General features: G+C 41.4%; 1 protein-coding gene across 4 annotated transcripts; it reads left to right on the forward strand.

The window, feature by feature from the left end:
* The first annotated feature begins 692 nt into the window (after window positions 1-692).
* On the forward strand, window positions 693-17,512 carry LOC127950544 (nucleus accumbens-associated protein 1). Of its 4 annotated transcripts, none has more exons than XM_052547690.1 (6): window positions 693-894; window positions 5,099-6,130; window positions 8,399-8,569; window positions 9,909-10,014; window positions 10,098-10,195; window positions 12,581-17,512. In XM_052547690.1, the coding sequence occupies exons 2-6, from the start codon at window positions 5,128-5,130 to the stop codon at window positions 12,886-12,888; spliced, it is 1,686 nt and encodes a 561-aa protein (XP_052403650.1). In that variant the 5' UTR covers window positions 693-894; window positions 5,099-5,127; the 3' UTR covers window positions 12,889-17,512. The 4 variants fall into 4 exon arrangements, with proteins under 4 accessions (XP_052403650.1, XP_052403633.1, XP_052403642.1 ...); XM_052547673.1 differs by lacking the exon at window positions 693-894 and adding an exon at window positions 1,223-1,617; XM_052547682.1 differs by lacking the exon at window positions 693-894 and adding an exon at window positions 1,724-2,650.
* The last annotated feature ends 828 nt before the right edge of the window (window positions 17,513-18,340 follow it).

The raw sequence follows: 18,340 nt of genomic DNA on the forward strand, positions 1-18,340 counted from the left end.
TTTACATTTTACATCGTCACTTTCCACAAATAAATTACATACTTGTTACAGATTATGGGTACAAAATGGAGTCTTTTTTTTTTCTTTTTTTTTTTTGCAAATGGATATTTATGGTCAATTGAATTTTGAAAGTGTTTAAATCCAATTCAATAGAACAATATGATTAAACAGAAAAAATTTATTTACAAATATATATAAAATGAAAATGAAAATGAAATTTAATCTGAACTGAGATATCGGTTAGAGCAATTGTTGGTTTGTAGTTATTTATTTTTTTATTTTTTTTATTAAGTTCTTTAAAAAAGTTCTTACAATGTCAATTGAACACATTAATCCTTACTATATAAAGTGGCAATTATGTGAAACACCACATGAGTTATCAAAGACTATGGATAATGTGTAAGAATCAGGGTCATAAATTACAGTCCTCGGGGCAAAAAATCTCATTGAAAGTAACAAAAATGATACAGAAGCCAAATTACACCAGTTCTCCAGCTGACTAATGAAAATGTGTTCACCAAAAATAAACCCCCTCGCTTGAAAGGTTATAATGTGGGCATGTCTGGTTTCAGTGCTTCTGTACAAGTGGAGACAGAAGCATTAACGAAAAGAAAAGCGGTGTAATAATACACATACACCAATCTGGCAACCCAGTGATTTCACTTTCACCACATCGTGACTACGGAAGCCCGTGCGCACGTTTTTCAGACACACACATATGCAATTGTAAATGTAGCTCACCGGGGTAATGTAAGGACATCTATAGGGTCAGCAAGTGACGTCACGCTGTCGTATAGTTTTCCCTGTAAATTCAGACACATAGATGTATATGACCTGCAGATTTTGGCCTTGTTCACGGTGCGACCATACTTATATGGATTATTCGAGTTTACAGTAAGTATTTCATGCTTCACACTTAAAATGGACTGCTAAACAATTCTAATCAAGAATCGCCCACTAGCCTAATTGACGTTGTCAGGATTACACACACACACACACACACACACACACACAGACAGACAGACAGAGAGAGAGATTATAAAATTAATTATACAGGAATTCTAATGAAATTTGTGAGAGATATCAAAAGCAAATGCGTTACGAATAACTACAGTAACGTTAATCCTTAAGCAACGCAGTAAAATTCTCCAACACTAAACGTCGATTTAAAAAAAGCTAACTTTATTTGATATTTCCGTTCACGTCGTCTCGAGCTCATGGTGTTCTCTTTGGGGATCTGTCTGGCCAGGCGTAGAGGCATGGCCTACTTTTTGCGCACGTATGGAAACGAGGCGGTGGCTCTTTTCGCTGTTGCTGTGCCAGCCTATGCGCAAATACATCTCGACGCTGGATAGGTCTCCTGGCATTGAGGCTGCGCCTGTGATGATCATGCGATTGAGTGACGATGGGGAGTCATGTCTAGTCTATGCATGATCAGTGGTTCTGCGCTCCATATCCCGCTGGAAAAAGAGTTCGCGCTCGATGGCTCTGCGATCGACTTCGCGCCTATGCCCACAATGAATGGCTGTTTCCAGCGCGAGACAGACCGAAAAGAGTGAAGGAGAGAGATCGCGTCGGACTCCATTGAAACACTTTGTAACGGCCTCCAGCTAAGGGGTGAGTATCCCGCCTTCGGATCCCCACAGTGGGTAATGTGAGGCTGCGTGACACTCGAACGGCTGTCCTGGCATTTTGGCTGAAATCTAGTAGCTTTGAGGTGTTTGGGGGCATTGTTTTGGGGGAAGGTGTGCGCTGGGGGATGGGCACAGACTAATGGTACCAACAAAAAGTTTAACCACTTCACCGACCTCACTGACATGGCTGAATGCGCATGCTGGCAGATGTTCCGGAGTCAGATCTGGCTAAATTAAAAACCCGATTTCCGGGATCTTTTTAATCTTCTTACCAAGAGGCTTCTATTTATGCATTTCATTTGAAGGTAGCACTTTGAGCGTGATTGATGTTGTTGTGGCCGGGAGTAACGTTAGTTCAATCATTTTCTTATTGGCGGAGTCTGCCCCCCACCCCCCTACTGTCAGCGCTGGTTCAGTCTGGCTCGCCCCCAGTTCGTGCATTTGTCCCGGGATGACCTGTTGATGTCTGTGAAATAAGATAAGGTGGGGTATCCGAACTCGCGCGGAATCGCCATGGAACATTAACTTTGAAATTCCGCGACAGAAAAGTATGCACTTGGCTATTTTAGGGATGCTAATACCGGCTGCTCATTGAATCGTTAGAGATTCTTGAGTGTTGCCGTTTAAACTGAGTGGCGTGGAGAACGGGGCGAACCCTCATTTCGGCGGTGCCGCGCTCGAGACGGACCCGTCTAGGCCCGAGGATGTAGGCACGAGCTCGCTCTCGGTGCGGTGCATTGGCAGAGACGGGACAAGAGCGGCAAACTTGCTCGTTTTGTGCGATCCTCGGTGCGTTGCGGCGCTTCCCCCCGCTGCGTCTGTGCTCGCTCGCATGTAGGTGCTGCATTTCTCACGGAGTGGCTCATAGTGGGCGCCTTTGCCATCGTTCTTCACCCCCTTCGCGGCCCGTGCCAGAGGAGAACTCCGGTCGGACGGGCAGATTGACAGACACACGGTTAACCTGCCACCGACACAACCTCATAACACTGTTGTACTGGCAGCTCTGGCGGCCAAAGGTTTGCTCTTTATTTACTTCTTCATCACTGTGCTGCATTGTTGGATTAGTGTTAGTTTATGTGTCGGCGTACGGCTAGTGGTTTCCATCACACAGGTTTGGCATCACAGTATTAGACCGGTTTCTGTTTTTCTTTGAAATGTATCAGTGGTTCTCAATTGGGGGCCTGCTAGGGCACTCTGTAAACTTCCTAAGTGGGCCTCAATCATGTTATATTCAAGAATTTTATTAAATAATGAAATGTTTCTTTGCTTAGAACAGATATTGTAATAAACATGTAAATGTAATATAAATAGTGTAACATGCATCCTGTTACTCTAACAGACTGCATAAGTACTGTCCTGCTGTAACTTAGACAGGTTTTTTAGTGCAGCATATGACATAGGCCAACAAAATTGACTTTTTTCACATTTTCTCACTCAAAATTCCTACATGAAACACTCAAGTGTCTGTGTGTTTTTTTACTCTTCATACATGTTTGCTTATATTTCCTTTACAAAAAAAAAAGTTATAGGCCACCTAAGCAGAATAGCTCTGTAGCACACAGGAAGCGGATTTATGTGTTTATTTTTTCTTTCCTTCAAGAAGGCACATTGTGGTAGTCTCCAAATCACCAAATGTGTAAATCTTTAGATGAATTAGGCTACCATGAATTATTTGTTATATATTGACAGCCACAGTGTATATTAGTAAAAGGGTGACAAAGCACCTCTGACTTTGACCATGGGGGACCTTGAAGTTACAAGGGTTGAGTCCCACTGAAAATTCTGTCACCATTTGCTCACCCTCAAGATGTTCCAGAACTTTTTTTTTTTTTTTTGACAAAAGAAGATATTTTGAAGAATGTATGAAACCAAACAGGTGATGGTAGCCATTGACTTCCATAGTATAGTAAAAATACTGTGGAAGTCAATGGGGATCACAAACTCATAGAGGATTGGATCACGTAGAGGGTAAGTAAATGATGAAAGACTTTTCATTTTTGGGCGAACTGTCCTGTTAATGAATGAATTTGTCATTGAGAATAAGTGCTTGAAATTTCAGGAGTATGCCTGTTTAAAATAATATAGGTGTTATGATATAACTTTTTTCTCTGTGTTTTTACAAGTACATGTGATCGATGCTCCAACCTCATTTGTTTTTGCATGTTGACTGTTTTAAAGTCTCATGCATATGGATTGGGTTGTGAATAAAGTCTTTAAAAGTTTGTGTTTCCCCCCTCGCACACCTAAGATGTCCTTCTCCTTCCCAACCCCCAGGGAAAGCTTCTTAAATAAACCCTGGGCCTCTCAGTGTGTATGTGTGCCACTGCTCTCTGGCCAACTGTAAACAAGCCGTTTTGTCTGATGTCTATGGCTTGTGTGTGTGCATGCAAGGGAGGGGGGAGCGAGCCTGGAGTCAGACAAAGAGGGTACTTCTTTTACCACGAACATCCTGTTAGCTCCGAATGATCAGATCAGATTCAGTGATTTTTAATGTGATGGCTTGTGTGGGATATGTGTGCCCAGATGTTCTGCCTGCCACTGTACAGCTAATCTTAATGTGTGAGGTATATCACATCAAAGTGTTATTCTGTCGTGCCGGTTGAGCTGACGTGGTTTGAGGGGTATTTTTACTTCACCAAATGATTGCTAAACAATAAGCCACAATTTTTGCACTGACGGTGAAATGTCAGTCTGTGCCTTCTCAAAAAGTTCTGCTACTTATTCTGCTGATTCACAAAATCTCCCCCAACAAATGAGAGTGTATTTGTTTCTTAAATATAAGGGAGTTGTAAGCACTGCAGTTTTAAACTCTGTAGTAAAGTTTTAAACAGCCCATTTTATAGTAGAAAGTGCAGGTTAACCGTTTGTAATGAATTTCCCCAGCAGCAAGGCTGTGAGCTGTAATGATGGCTTTGCTCATAGTGTCACATTTAGCAGTAATAAGACTGACTCTAATGTCAGTCAAAGCCCATTGTTTTCCACCATCTTCCTCAACTGTGACCTCAGTCACTGGTTTAGTATCTCTGGCTCTCTCCCCCCTCTTTCCCTCCCTGCTGTAGTATTGTAAAGAGTGCCATTTTATCTCTGTCTCAGCTGAATCACCATCTCATTCAGATTAGCAGTCACATCCCGCTCACAGGATTTTCTGAGGCGGATCGCCAGCCCTCCTATTATTTTTTCAGAGTTTGCATGTTCTAGGCCCGTCTGCTAAAGGTGCCTACAGGCTCATTTCTGGGGTTTCATATATTTAATCTTTTAATGTAACAGTCTGTTGCCGGTAGCCATTTGTGTCTTTGCAATAATTTGTCGGATTCAGTGTATTTTACTGCTTTAAAAGCAAATGATGGTTGCAATGAGTTTTCAGGGATGAACTACTGTGCTGCTGAGAGAATGCTGCTGACAAAGATCTCTTTCTTCCTCTTCCATCTGTCTTTCCCTCCTTCTCTTCCTCCGGTGCTGCTCAGATTTGTCTGGTGGTGCTGGCCATAGCGCCATGGCTCAGACCCTTCAGATGGCGATCCCAAACTTCGGCAACAATGTCCTGGAGTGTTTGAACGAGCAGCGGCTGCAGGGGCTGTACTGCGACGTGTCCGTGGTGGTGAAAGGCCACACCTTTAAAGCCCACCGCGCCGTGCTGGCGGCCAGCAGCTCCTACTTCCGTGACCTTTTCAACAGCAGTGCGGGCAGCAAAACCCCTACGGTGGTGGAGTTGCCCCCGGCCGTACAGCCGCAGAGCTTCCAGCAGATCCTGGCCTTCTGCTACACCGGCCGCCTCAGCATGAACGTCGGAGACCAGTTTCTGCTCATGTACACGGCTGGCTTCCTCCAGATCCAGCAGATTATGGAGAAGGGCACGGAGTTCTTCTTGAAAGTCAGCTCACCCAGCTGTGACTCACAGGGCCTCCATACTGAAGAAACTCCTCCGTCAGAGCCTCAGAGCCCCGTTACCCAGACGGCGGCAGGTACAGCGGCTAATGGAGGAGGTGGGGTGGTGGCGACGGCAGCCAGTCGACCCGCTTCCTGCTTGACCCCATTGCCCCTTGTCTCTCGGGTGAAGACCGAGCAGCCGGAGGCTTCACCCTATTCAGTGGTTTGCACGCCAGTGGCCAAGCGACTCTGGGAAGGAGGCAATCGGGAAGGTGGTGGAGGCTCGGGTGCAGCCGGCGGAGGAGGGATGAGGAAGGCGGCTCGCTTTTCCCAAGAAATGGCACGTGGAAGTGCTATTCAGCAGCAAGGTAGCATGGGACTTGGTATGGGTCTTGGAATGGGCACAGGGGGTCACGGTGGGGGCAGCAGCACCAATGGCAACGGCACTAGCAGTGCCACCCCTGAAGGCACCAGCCCCGGTACCTTGAGTGCCTACACCAGTGATTCGCCCATCTCTTACCATGATGATGAAGAGGAAGAGGAGGCGGTGGATGACGGCACTGAAGAGCAGTACAGGCAGATCTGCAACATGTACACCATGTATAGCATGCTCAACGTGGGTGCTACGGGTGAGTCCAAATAACTGCTGAACACTTGAAATAATTTACTCAACCTCATGTTGTTCCAAACTTGTATGACTTCTTTATTTTCAATGGTAAAGAACTGGTGGAATTTTAAGTGTACTTGTCTTTTCCATGCAATTATCATGAATGTAGACCGAAGCTTTCAAGCTTCAGAAAAGATGCAAATGCACCATAGAAGTTAACCATATGACTCGTGCACTATAATACAGATTTTCCATACTAGGGTTGGGCAATATGGTGGAAATATTATACCACATTTTTTTTTTTTTTTTCAGGAAAATCATGATTCATGATTTTATCATGATTCTGACATGTTGGTTTTACTATTTTGCAAGCTGTCTGAGCAGTACAGCCAAACTAATTGCCTTATTTTAAAAGCAAAGCCTTACAAGGTAGCAAAATATAAAATGAAGAAGAATGCCGACATTTCGACCAAAGTGGGCGAAGATAAAAAAAAAATCTGTTGACCATAAAAGTTATTTTAAAGAATGTGGGTAACCAAACAGTTGCTGGTCTCCAGTGACTTTCATAGTATTTTTTTTTTTCCTACTATCAAAGTCAGTGGGGACCAGCAACTGTTTGGTTACAAAAATTCTTCAAAATATCTTCTTTTGTGTTCAGCACAAGAAATAAATTAATACAGGTTTAGGCTACATGAGATTGAGTAAAAATGACAGAATTGAAAATTTTGAGTGGACTATCCCTTGACAAGCAGCAGCTATATTTAGTATAAGTCTGCTGTCTCTTTAAGAGTCTGCATCCGTTTTCCTCTCAACTGTTTTCTTTCATTTTAGAAATAACCAACTGTGCTTATATGTAAACTTTGTGTGTTTTTAACACTATTAGCACAATCAGATGCGAAAGAAAACTTAGTCAAGTAATCAGGTGCTGTTTTTTTTTTTTTTAGTGCGCGCACACTTCAGGTGTATCGCATGTCAGAACATCACGCAAATGAAATGTTTAACTGGCAAGGCTTTAAAAGCACATGCAAATAATGTACTTTTGTGATTGTGAAGTGTAGTGTCCCATGAGTGTAATTCTACTGCTGAGTAACATTTAATGTGAATGTAAGTCACATTGTACAGTATATTGAGACAGAAGCGCCAGAACTGAAACTGATAAAATGTGCACTGTACAACGATACTACGATATTTTTTTTAAAGCAGATCGTGGAGACATTTGAATCATCCATGATCAAAAATCTTTATATCCCACACCTCTAAGCCATACCATAGTTTTTTTTTTTTTTTTTTTGAGAAATGGACTGAAAATATATATTAAATGCATGCTGTTAGTCTTACTTTGAACAATTCAACCATGCATACGTTTCGTTCTTGTTTTGACCTTGTGGTTTTTAATCAAATTGTCATAACTCGTTCTTCTCTCTGGTGACGTAGTTAACTGCAGCTTCCACATCTCAAAATTCAATCAATAACCGTTAGAGAGAACAAAGTCCCCAAGCCTACATTTTCTATGTCGATAATTTGCAAGTCACATTACAGATAAAAATATCTGCTGCTACTTTTTTCCACAGCTGAGTTATTATTCAGTTATAGTCTTTTCCTTAACAGTTCTGATCAGGGAGTCAGTCAAATTCATATATGAGTTATTCATCATTATGATCAAAGGAGTCCTTAAAAAGAATGATTGATCAACAGAATAAAGACACAAAAAGCCAGCTCCAGTCCATATTCATGATTGCATGGTAAATAAACAGCCAGAACATGGTTAAAATGTCTTCGTCTGGTTCCACTGAAGAAATTAGAAGCCCCACAGGTTTGATGATGACAGAGTTTTTAAGTTTTAAATTAGCACTTCCTGAACCAGCACTTCCTTTGATCCTCTATGTGTTGTAATGTATATAGCCTCGTGCTTTTTTGGTTCCCATTTTAACAAGTTAACTAATGTCTACTTTCTTTTATGCTTCTTAAATAAGAATATCGTCATAGCTAAATTCACGCTTTTTGTTAAATGCTTGTTTGGAGCTCACAAATATTTTGTCAGAAGTTCTTCTCATCTTCTCTCAGACGGCATGAAAACGCAGTGTGTTCTGAAGCCTTTTTTCACAGCTCTTTTCTTAGTCTTGGTCCCAAGAGCTTTGCATTATCTGTCTGTTTCAAAAGATTTGGGAAGTGGTTTAATCTTCACTGCTGTCTAGACTGCATGCATGGAGATTTTTGTCATTTTTTTTTCTGTCTTCACACTCTACTCTTCATAAACTTCCATTCTCCTCATTTTCTTTCTCTTTTTCAGCGGGTGAACGTGTGGAGGCCTTGCCGGATCACTCCGAGACGCGGCCCAGGATGCGTGGCCGACAGGATCTTGCCTCTCTCCCCGCTGAGCTCATTGCTCAGATTGGCAACCGCTGTCATCCCAAACTCTATGAGGAAGGTGACCCTGCAGAGAAACTGGAGCTAGTTTCAGGTCTGAGTCTAATCGCATTGCGCTAATTAACAAAATGCAAGAGAAGAACCAAAGTATCATTTTTTTGTTCAAGCCATCATCATATCACCTTGTATGGATTTCAAGAAAACATCTGCTGATAAATCAGTGTTTAATTTAATCTATAGAAGGGAGGATAACCGGCATCATACAACTGAGTCATGTTCAACAGCCCATGAGAAGCAAATGATCTCTTGTGGTGATTGATAGGTCAACTGTGTTTGGAGGAGCCATGTTTTGGTATTGTGGTGTAGAACAGGTTTTGTTGAGAAACTAAGTTAATGGAGGCTTTTGTGAGCTGTAAAGCATGGCCTTAAGTGACTCTGAGCCATCCGACTGGATCTGTTCAGTACAAACAACAGAGGAGTTCCGCTAATCGCTGGAACTTTAAACAGCAGTCGCATATATAAACATGCAGCTCAAAGCGCTTTATAAATACGATAAAAGAAAGCATTCGGACAAGACCAAACATGAAGCAATATTAAGTGGAAAATAAAATGAGGAATTGAAACAGACGAGTAGACTAACGATAAAAAGTTGTCATTTAAAAGATGAACAAATACGAAGTGCTCGCGGAGTGAAAAGCAAAAATGTAAATGAGACAAAAATGTTAGATTAAGAGCAAGAAAATGGGCTTTCGAATTGTTTTGATAAAGGTGTATGTTTTAATAAAGGTACCTCCCATGGATGCAGAATTAGATTATTTTGGACTATATATATTATATAGACATAATAACCAACGTCTGTTAAAAAAATGACATTTTAAAATGTTAACTGGAAAGCAGTTATTTTAAATAATAATTTTTCACAATATTATTTCTTTTTACGGTATTGCCATAATACAGTCATGTATTTCATGTATTCATGTACAGTCATCCATTCAGAACGGAGTTTATTGTACTTTTTATTTGGAGCAATATTCTGTATTTGAAAAGTTGCATTTAATGAGTATTTGCAGTGAGCACATTATGCAGTAGAACAACAACCATATTTAATGAGGACGTAAGTGCAGAAAAGTTACATAAATAGAAAAGCAGTTGTTAATACAATAGTCAGCACTTAAACGTCACAAGTCTCAGTTAGCACTAACACGAATGATCTTTAGCACTAAAAAGGAAAGCTGAATTTCTCTCTGAGCTTTGTGTGATTAATATTCATTCAATTAGCATTCATTTTTGGGACTTGTATGCATTCATGCAAATCGATTAGTCACAAGGCATTTGTTAGATTTTCAATATGTATCTGCTTGTATATCTTGAGGACATGAATATAAAATAAGTTTTGCACCTTTTTAAATGAGATTGACATATATTGTCCACAGGCACCAGCGTGTATATCTCACGAGCTCAGCTGATGAACTGTCACGTCAGTGCGGGGACCAGACACAAAGTCCTTCTGAGGAGGCTGTTGGCTGCTTTCTTTGACAGGTGAGTCTGGGAAACATCAAAGATGTCTTTCATAATAGCGGAACTGTATGACGTCTAACTTTCTGGTTCTGTATGATGTGCAGGAGCACTCTGGCCAACAGCTGTGGAACCGGCATCCGTTCCTCCACCAATGACCCCAGCCGTAAGCCACTGGACAGCCGAGTGTTGCATGCAGTCAAGTGTGAGTTCCCGCTCTTTTATATTATTTCAGCCAAGAATGAAAATTCTGTCATCATTTACTCACCCTCATGTTGATTAATTTTTAAAAATGTTTATAACCAGATAGCTGCTGCTAGCTATTAACTTCCATAGTCATTACAGCATAGTATTGCAATATTTTGCATGCCAATGTTGTATCGAGACACAGACACTAAGTATGATTCATTTATCAGGGCCTGAATTATAAATGTGAGTTTGCATATGCTCCGTGCATAATATGGGAAAACCGACCAAATAAATTATTTAAATCTTTCATTCAGACTGTAATTTTTCAAACAGCACAAGTGAATAAATGCCACCACATGTCTATATTGCTTTTTTTGTTCTAAATATATCTTTATACATGTTATCGCAATACTCATCATATCGCAAAATATTTAAAATTGCAAAAATATTGAATTGGGATAACATCATGTTGTGGGTCCTTTGGTGATTCCAACTCTTGTGTACATTATGATAACTACAATTATAGATTTTTAATCAATCAAATTCTGTGAGAAAGGGTTAAGTCCACTGCAAAAATGACAATAGCCCCTTTCACACAGTAATACCAGAAAATTGCAATAACACTACAAAAATGTGCCATTCACACAGGCAACGACATTCTGTCTTTTTACCGATAAAGCACAATTCACACATCGGTTTCAAATTACTGGTAAATTCTGTGACATCATTAACCAGAAATGACCTCTAAACGGCTGCACCTCCCAGTGTTGTGTTTGTAAACATGGAGGACTATATGAGGTCAGTGTTTTTGTGATGTTTTCATTTTTGTGTCAAACGTTCACATTCATGCAGCTGCTTTCCGCCCAGAGACATCACATTAGACGACTTCAAAATGAATTACACCGTGCAGAGTAAGTGCGTCAGAATAGTATGATTGGCCCAAAATAGACTAGCGTTCTTCATGGGTCTACTTGGATTCAAAAACCAGATTTCCGACCTGAGGGGGTTTGGGTCCAAAACTTTTACTAGTGCCTCAGACACCGGTCGGGTTCAGTATTCACGGCCTCGGGTCTCAGGTAATTTAAAATAAATGTGCTTTTTCCAAATGGACACGATAAGACTGGAATTCTTTGAAACTATCACAGAAGTGTGCTTTCTATGTGAGGAGTGCACATCGAAAAGGAGCATTTGTTTGTAACAGAATTCACCTTATGAGATCCATCAGGAAAATCCACTATCAAACTATGACGTTTATTTTTAAAATCCATGGTCCAGTCGGGTTCGAAAATAAATGCCATCAGACTTGGGTCTAATTTCATCTGATCTGTCTCAGGTCGGGCTTTTCTTTTAAAAAAATAATTTATGCACGTACAGATTTGTGAGCTGAGTGTTTAAACTGAGCAGATTACTGGTAATTAATTGGTAATGATACAACTTCTCATAGTGGTAAATTTCCCCCTTGAACGTATTTACATGTTTTTTGAAAAGGTGCTGTTCACACATGATCTCTTAAAAGTAATTTCAGGAGTTCACGCTTACATATAATTAGCTGAAGTATGGTATGCGTATTTGGCGTGTTGTCTGGGGAAAGGCTCCGAGCTCGGGAATGGCCCGAACCTAGAGTACCCCCCCCCCCTTCCTCGTCTATTTATAAAGTGAACTTGAAGTGAGGTGATAGGGTGTAGGAGGGATGCTGATAAACTGTCAATGGATAGAGGTAAATCAGCGATATTTATACTGTGGGATTGATTACTAGATTGTGGTCCACCTGTGTTGATTAGTATCTGACGCGCTCCTCCCGAATCTTGTTACGAGAACATCATTTACCAGAAAAGTCAGTATGTGTGAAAGGGGCTTATGACAAAGAGGAATGATGTTGTTGTAAACACTTCCAGATTTATTTTTTTAATCCATCTTATGAATGATCAAAACATTGACAGCCAATCAGAATCCACCCAGCATTTAAAGCACCAGGCGGCATACCTGAGCCCACACGTTTATAATAAACAGAAAGTTATCATGTGTTGGTGTGGACGCTGAAGGTTATCTTTAGGGGTGCTCCGATCACGATCGGCCGATCGTTAGGCGCATCTCGTCAGTAAAGCCGGTTCTCTAATCAGCGGGCAAAGCCGTTGTTAATAGAGAAGATGCGCAAATCCACTTCATTTTCAGCGTTTATTGGCGCATCTTCTCCGTTAACAACGGCTCTGTGTAGTAACAGCTGCTCTATGTGAAATCACGCACCTGATGGAATGAACCGATGATTAGAGAACCGGCTTTACTGACGAGATGCGCATTAACGATCGGCCGATCGTGATCGGAGCACCCCTAGTTATCTTTCTAGTTATGGTTCTTGGTGTGATCTGGTTTTTAGAAATGTCTCCTTCCCTTATGCCTACAGTTTACTGCCAGAACTTTGCCACCAGCTTTAAGGAGAGCGAGATGAACGCCATTGCGGCGGACATGTGCACTAACGCTCGGCGCGTGGTGAGGAAGAGCTGGATCCCCAAGCTGAAGCTACTGATGGCGGAGGGCGACGCCTATGCCAATTTCCTCCCCGACAGCATCAAGATGGAAGCGGACGGCCTCAGCGGTGAGCCTACCTTCGAGACGGCGAGCCTGGAGGGCGGCGCTTCGGTGGAGACCGGAGGATCCTCGGGCGAGTCTCTGCAGGGTGTGAGCGGAGATAATGGCACTTTGTTTCAGTGAGTGACCGGGCGAGGAAAGCCCTGCCCCATCCCCTCTACCTCCCCACCTCCTACCCACCTCCCACCCCGCTGCGTGACTCTAGGCACTGCTGCTTCTGCCTGGGATGGGAAAGGGAGAGTCGGGTAGGAGATTGGAGGAGATTGCACGGTCTAGTGTCAGGAGGAACACAAGGGGTTTAAGCCAGGGGCGACATTTTATTTTCAATCATTTTTGTTTTTGCTGAATAACCCTCTTTTGCACAGAAGATCCCCTTTGCCTCTAGTCACTGATGCTATAGGAATGCAAAAATAGGAAAAGTTATTGCGACGGGAGGTCCGAGGTTCCCTGATCTCACTCTACTGAATTTGAATGTATTAGTGTGTAGCACCTGGCTATGTCAGACTAGCCGATTGTATTTGGCCCAGGAGAGAGACAGGAAAAATGCTTGTCATAAGATCTGAAGGAGCAGCAGATGGAGAAAGTAGTGAGGGAGGAGAGGAGAAAGAGAAGTAGGTGGCATATTCCGTCTCTCGTTCTGTCTAAAATGGAAAGAATCTGATATCCTCCTCTCCTTCCATTCCTCCCAAAATATATGTGGGATCTTAGTCTGCCACGTTCTTTGTTTTTCATGTCGCCGTTTTCTCCTTTCCCCTTCTACTTGTTCCACTGTGTGATTTTGTATGAATCCAGAGTTGAAGAAAGCTGATTAAGGACTGTAAAGGATAAAAATATATTTATCTGCTCGCACCTTCAGAGCTCAAGAGAGAGGGATTGTTTTAAAATCTCTTTTTGTGTTTTAATTTTTTTAAAACCTTTTTTTTTTTCCCTTCTTAAATGTTTCTCGAGAGACACCTTGTTATTGGGCTTTAAATGGAAATTGTGAGAAAAAAAAGACTATTTTTGCAAAATAATTATCTTGCATTTCAAAGGCTTGGCTTGTATCTCGATCACGATCGTGTCCGTAGCTGAATTCGATTGGCCGTTTTTACCAGAGACGTACGATTTGCGGCCCTCAACGATTAAAGGGATAGTTAATCCAGAAATGAAAATTCTGTCATCATTTACTCACCCTCATGTTGAACCAGACCTGTATGACTTACTTTTCTTTTGAAAGAACAAAACACTAGAGAAGGTTTTATTTGTTTAGTTTTTTTTTATTCAATGAAAGGCCATTGGGACTGAGTGTTGTATTGGACTTTCATTATATGCACGTAAAAGTGTTCTTTAAAAATATCTTCTTTTATGTTTCACGGAAGAAATAAATTCATACAGGTGGGAAAAGACTCAAGGTTAAGTAAATTATGACCGAATTGAATAAACCATCCCTTTAAGAGAAACAAATAGTGTAGGACAGTTATCCCCTAGTTATCGCACACAAGCACGCTTTTACAGCCCAGGGGGAAGGGAGATTGTGCTTCTTATTGTTAGTCACTTTACTGTCTTAAGGTTTGGGCCTGACTTACTTTGTGTGTGTTTGAGAGCGGAGGAGGGTTTACATTGCCTGTGTCCCAGGAGAGGAGGAGCAGAATGATTAAGTCTCTCCATGTTGCCCATGTCCCTGTTTGGGCAGCTGTGTGTGCGTGTGTGTCTGTCTGTGCTCGCTTAGGCAAGCATGTCTGTGTCCGCACAAGTCACCATCTGTATACATTCCTTGCACATAGTTGGCACTCTGTCTTTGCATGTGGGTGATCTGTTGATTGGGGGATTTAGGCTATGATTGTTTCTGCGTTTATTCGCTTTTAAGGAAATTCGCCTGTCTGAGGGTTTGCCGTAACCTGTGTACTTTTGCATATCCCACATTTCCATGGGGATTTGAATGGGATTGCATGTGAAGTCTTAATGTGTGCTCAGGCATGGGTTTTAAACACACATGCCTCACGAAAACAGAAATTCGATACCGTAGGCTATTTTAATATTTCATGCCGAGTTATTAACACCATGAGTGTTTGTTTGTTTTTGTGCGTCTGATCTCCTGGGACACATACAGTAGCTGCCCCCTTTTGACAGAGGAAATGGACCTCTTTGCACCTTTTCATAGACTGAACTAGAGCTTTTTGCACCTTTTTTGTAGAGGAGAGTGGTGGATTGTGCACCTTTTTTTGTAGAGTGTAATCGATGGTTTTTGGACTAAACTTCATGGATGTGTATGCGTCGGTATCTGGCCCGGAACAGAATGCACGTCTGTGTCTGCGGCCAGCCGTGCTGAATACTGATGTAAATAATGAAGAGACTGTTGTCAGATTTTGACCACGTTTTTTAACAGGTCACTCGTCTTTTTAATTGATGGCTTGCATTAGGTCTTTCACCCCTTTTGGTTTAAGCTCATGTTTTTTAGTTTTTTTTTTTGCATAACCAAGTCTGGCTTACCTGCTGTTTGTATATTTGAAAATTGTTTAGTTTTTTTGTTTGTTTTGTTTTGTTTTCTGGCTTAAGAGCCGTAGCAAATAAAGTGAACTCCTGGCAAGTTTACTTACTAAATGCAATCTGGTTCAGGTCTGACCGGCGACCTCGTTTCATTTATTTTCTTTTTTTGGACCAGAAAACAATGATGCCTCTTGTGTAGAAATGTATAACATTCGCCAAGCCTGCAAAATCAACATCTGGGAACGTGCATGCATCCATCTCCTTCTCAGTTTTATTTCTCCATTCTTTTAGCAGACCACATGTACTGTATTTACTTTTCAACTACTACTACTAATTCAAGGTGAAAGAGTTGACTTGCCAAGTTTTTTAAGGATACAATATAGAGTTGTTTGACTGATGATAGAGTACTGAGTATTTTTTCATTTCTTTTTATTGACTAATGTGCTGGGAAAGTGGGGGCCATGGTGAGCGACGTACTGGTGCTATGTGTGCTATTCTTTAGATGTTAAAGGCCTGCTGGGTCACTGGTGCCTTTTCAGGAGGACTGCGGGAGACGAACTGCGTGTGTATCTGGGTGGGGCGCGGAGCGGCAGTGCTCCTCTCTCTCCTCTCGCCAGCTATGACTGTGCCAGTGTTTATGCGTCCTCCATTTTGATGGCACAGATCACATATGCTGCATGTATCGCTGGAGAGGAACTGCTGTGTCTATGCGACACCCGCTGTCTGTGTGTTGCTACTGCAGCTTAGATTTACTACTTAGTCAACACCAAGGGGGTGTTCATGCCTGAGAAAGATGACTCTTGATGGTCACAAAAAAATGGCCTTTTTCTTACTAAGAAATTGAAGGTGATGTATACATTTTTTTTTTTTGTTGTTGTTTAAAATACTGTAAGTAAGCCAATTCTAAGGTTGATTCTGTCCTGTAAGGTGTAATACTGTGGCTCTGTGACGCTAATGAAAAGTTGCTCTGTTTGTTTGAGCATCACAACCAGCCTGAGAGAGCATCAACCCATGGAATAAGTTTGAAATAGTTATTTTTGCAATTCCGTTTTAAATGACACACCTCACCTCTAAAGGATTTTTTTTTTATTTTTTTTATTTAGCCTCACCTGGTATGAAAGGTTTGTTAAGGAAAGTATGTAGTGGGAATGAAGGGCCCAGTGTTGATCAAAAAAGGCCGGGATGTCCATATCACGCTGCCTATCTGTCTGCTCGCTGTGCCCGAGTAAAGCACCTTTTCTGGGGTTTGCGTTCATAGACGTGCTCCTCAGCACCTTGCAATTCACTCTGACTGTGTCACGGAGTGCAGAGAGCAGATAGATGGCAGACGCCTGAGCGGGTGAGAAAGAGCATGAGAGTTGAACTGCCCATAAGTCTTGTCATTCTTTTCTGGTAAAACAGTTTGTTGGGTTACTGTACATTGTAGATTATTGTGAATTTGTAACCTGGTGGATCGCTGACAGCATGCCAGAGAGAGCACAGAAGCAATGTATTAAAAAAAAATTTTTTATAACCTACTGTCTCTCCTCTCTGCAAAGGCAGAAACCAGGCCCATCTGTATCGGAGCGATGGACTGGCTGTATTTTGCAGGTTTTCCTTTAGCTTGCAGTTTTCACTACGTTTTTTGTCAACCTAAGCCTCTTTACCCAGAATGCAGCACTGCTATTCCACTCTAAATAACAGACATACCACATAAAGATACTCTCACCTCTTTCTCTGCGTGTTGCGTTCTCTTCCAGCACACCCAAACACTCTGCTTTCAGTCTTTCCCTGAAATGAGATTATGATGATTATAACCCAACTTTGCAAATGTTTTGGTAAAGTAACGTGTGATAGCTGGAGTAATTGACATCCGGACATGTTATCACAAATTACAGAGAAATACAGACAGGATGGGGGATGACCTCAGCTCGCTTGAAAAATCCAAACAAAAAACTGGTTGTGAACCTTTTTTTACGATGCAGTGTCTCACTTTCTATGAGTACATCCCTATACAAATCTATATACTGTATATTACATAGAAGCACTAATGAAGTTTGATTGTTAGTCGTGCACTCTCAGCATGAGTTGTAACCCATCCCCAGCTGTGCTCATGCAGTGACCCTGTAACGCCAGTGCTCATCCACTCCATTCTGTCTGTGTTCAAAGTGCCAATAACTTTGTGAATCCCTAACTGTGACCCAATATTATCAAAAGTAATTGCACATTAACTACTGTAAAAAATGAGTAAGAGAAAAGTCAAAGGATACAGCTGAATATCTTAATAAAAGTTTGTAACAAAGGATTGTGTCTTTGGCTCTTTGTTGGTGTATTAAAGTAGCCTAATACTTAACTTTTTTTTTCTTCAATACCTACATTATACTATGTAGGTTTTTGCTTAATTTGAGATGTTAAAAAAGGAAAACGAAAAATAGGAGTGTCAATAAAAACATTTAAACATTCTGAAGTGAAGTGTGGCATCCCATACTCTGAACTTGCATTTAACCCAACCAAGTGCACACACACACCCACACCCGGAGCAGTGGCTAGCCATGTGCTGCAGCACCCAGGTTCAGTGCCTTGCTCAAGGGTCTCACCTCAGCCATGGCACTGAGGGTGGAAGAGAGTGCTGGTCATTCACTCCTCCCACCAACAATTCCTGCCTGACCTGAGACTGAAACCATGACCTTTGAGTTACTAGTCCGACTCTCTTACCATTAGGCCATGACTGCTGTAATTTTAATTCAAGATTTACTTGGGAAACAATTTTTTTGTTTGTTTTAATTCTTGAATTCTTGGAAAACAAAAAAAAAAAAGATCTGGCAATAGTGCAAGAACAGTAAACATAAGTCTTACTTTCTAGAAGAAGAATTATCTGGCTATGGGATAAGGTAAATATTTTTGTTTCTCCAAAGAAACTTATTTTCATAAAGACATATGATGTCATTTTAAGACATTTTTACTGGGAAGCAAGAGAAAAGTACTGAGTAAGAAAATAATTGTGCCGTGTAACAGTTTTAGCATTTTAAAGTATTAATAATGCTGATATAGCCTGTATATTGTGCTGTAAAACAATTAATCGTGATTAACTGCATCCAAAATAAAGCTTTTTGTTTACAATATATATGTA

Source organism: Carassius gibelio, chromosome A3, assembly GCF_023724105.1.
Source record: "Carassius gibelio isolate Cgi1373 ecotype wild population from Czech Republic chromosome A3, carGib1.2-hapl.c, whole genome shotgun sequence".
Classification (NCBI taxonomy): Eukaryota; Metazoa; Chordata; class Actinopteri; order Cypriniformes; family Cyprinidae; genus Carassius; species Carassius gibelio.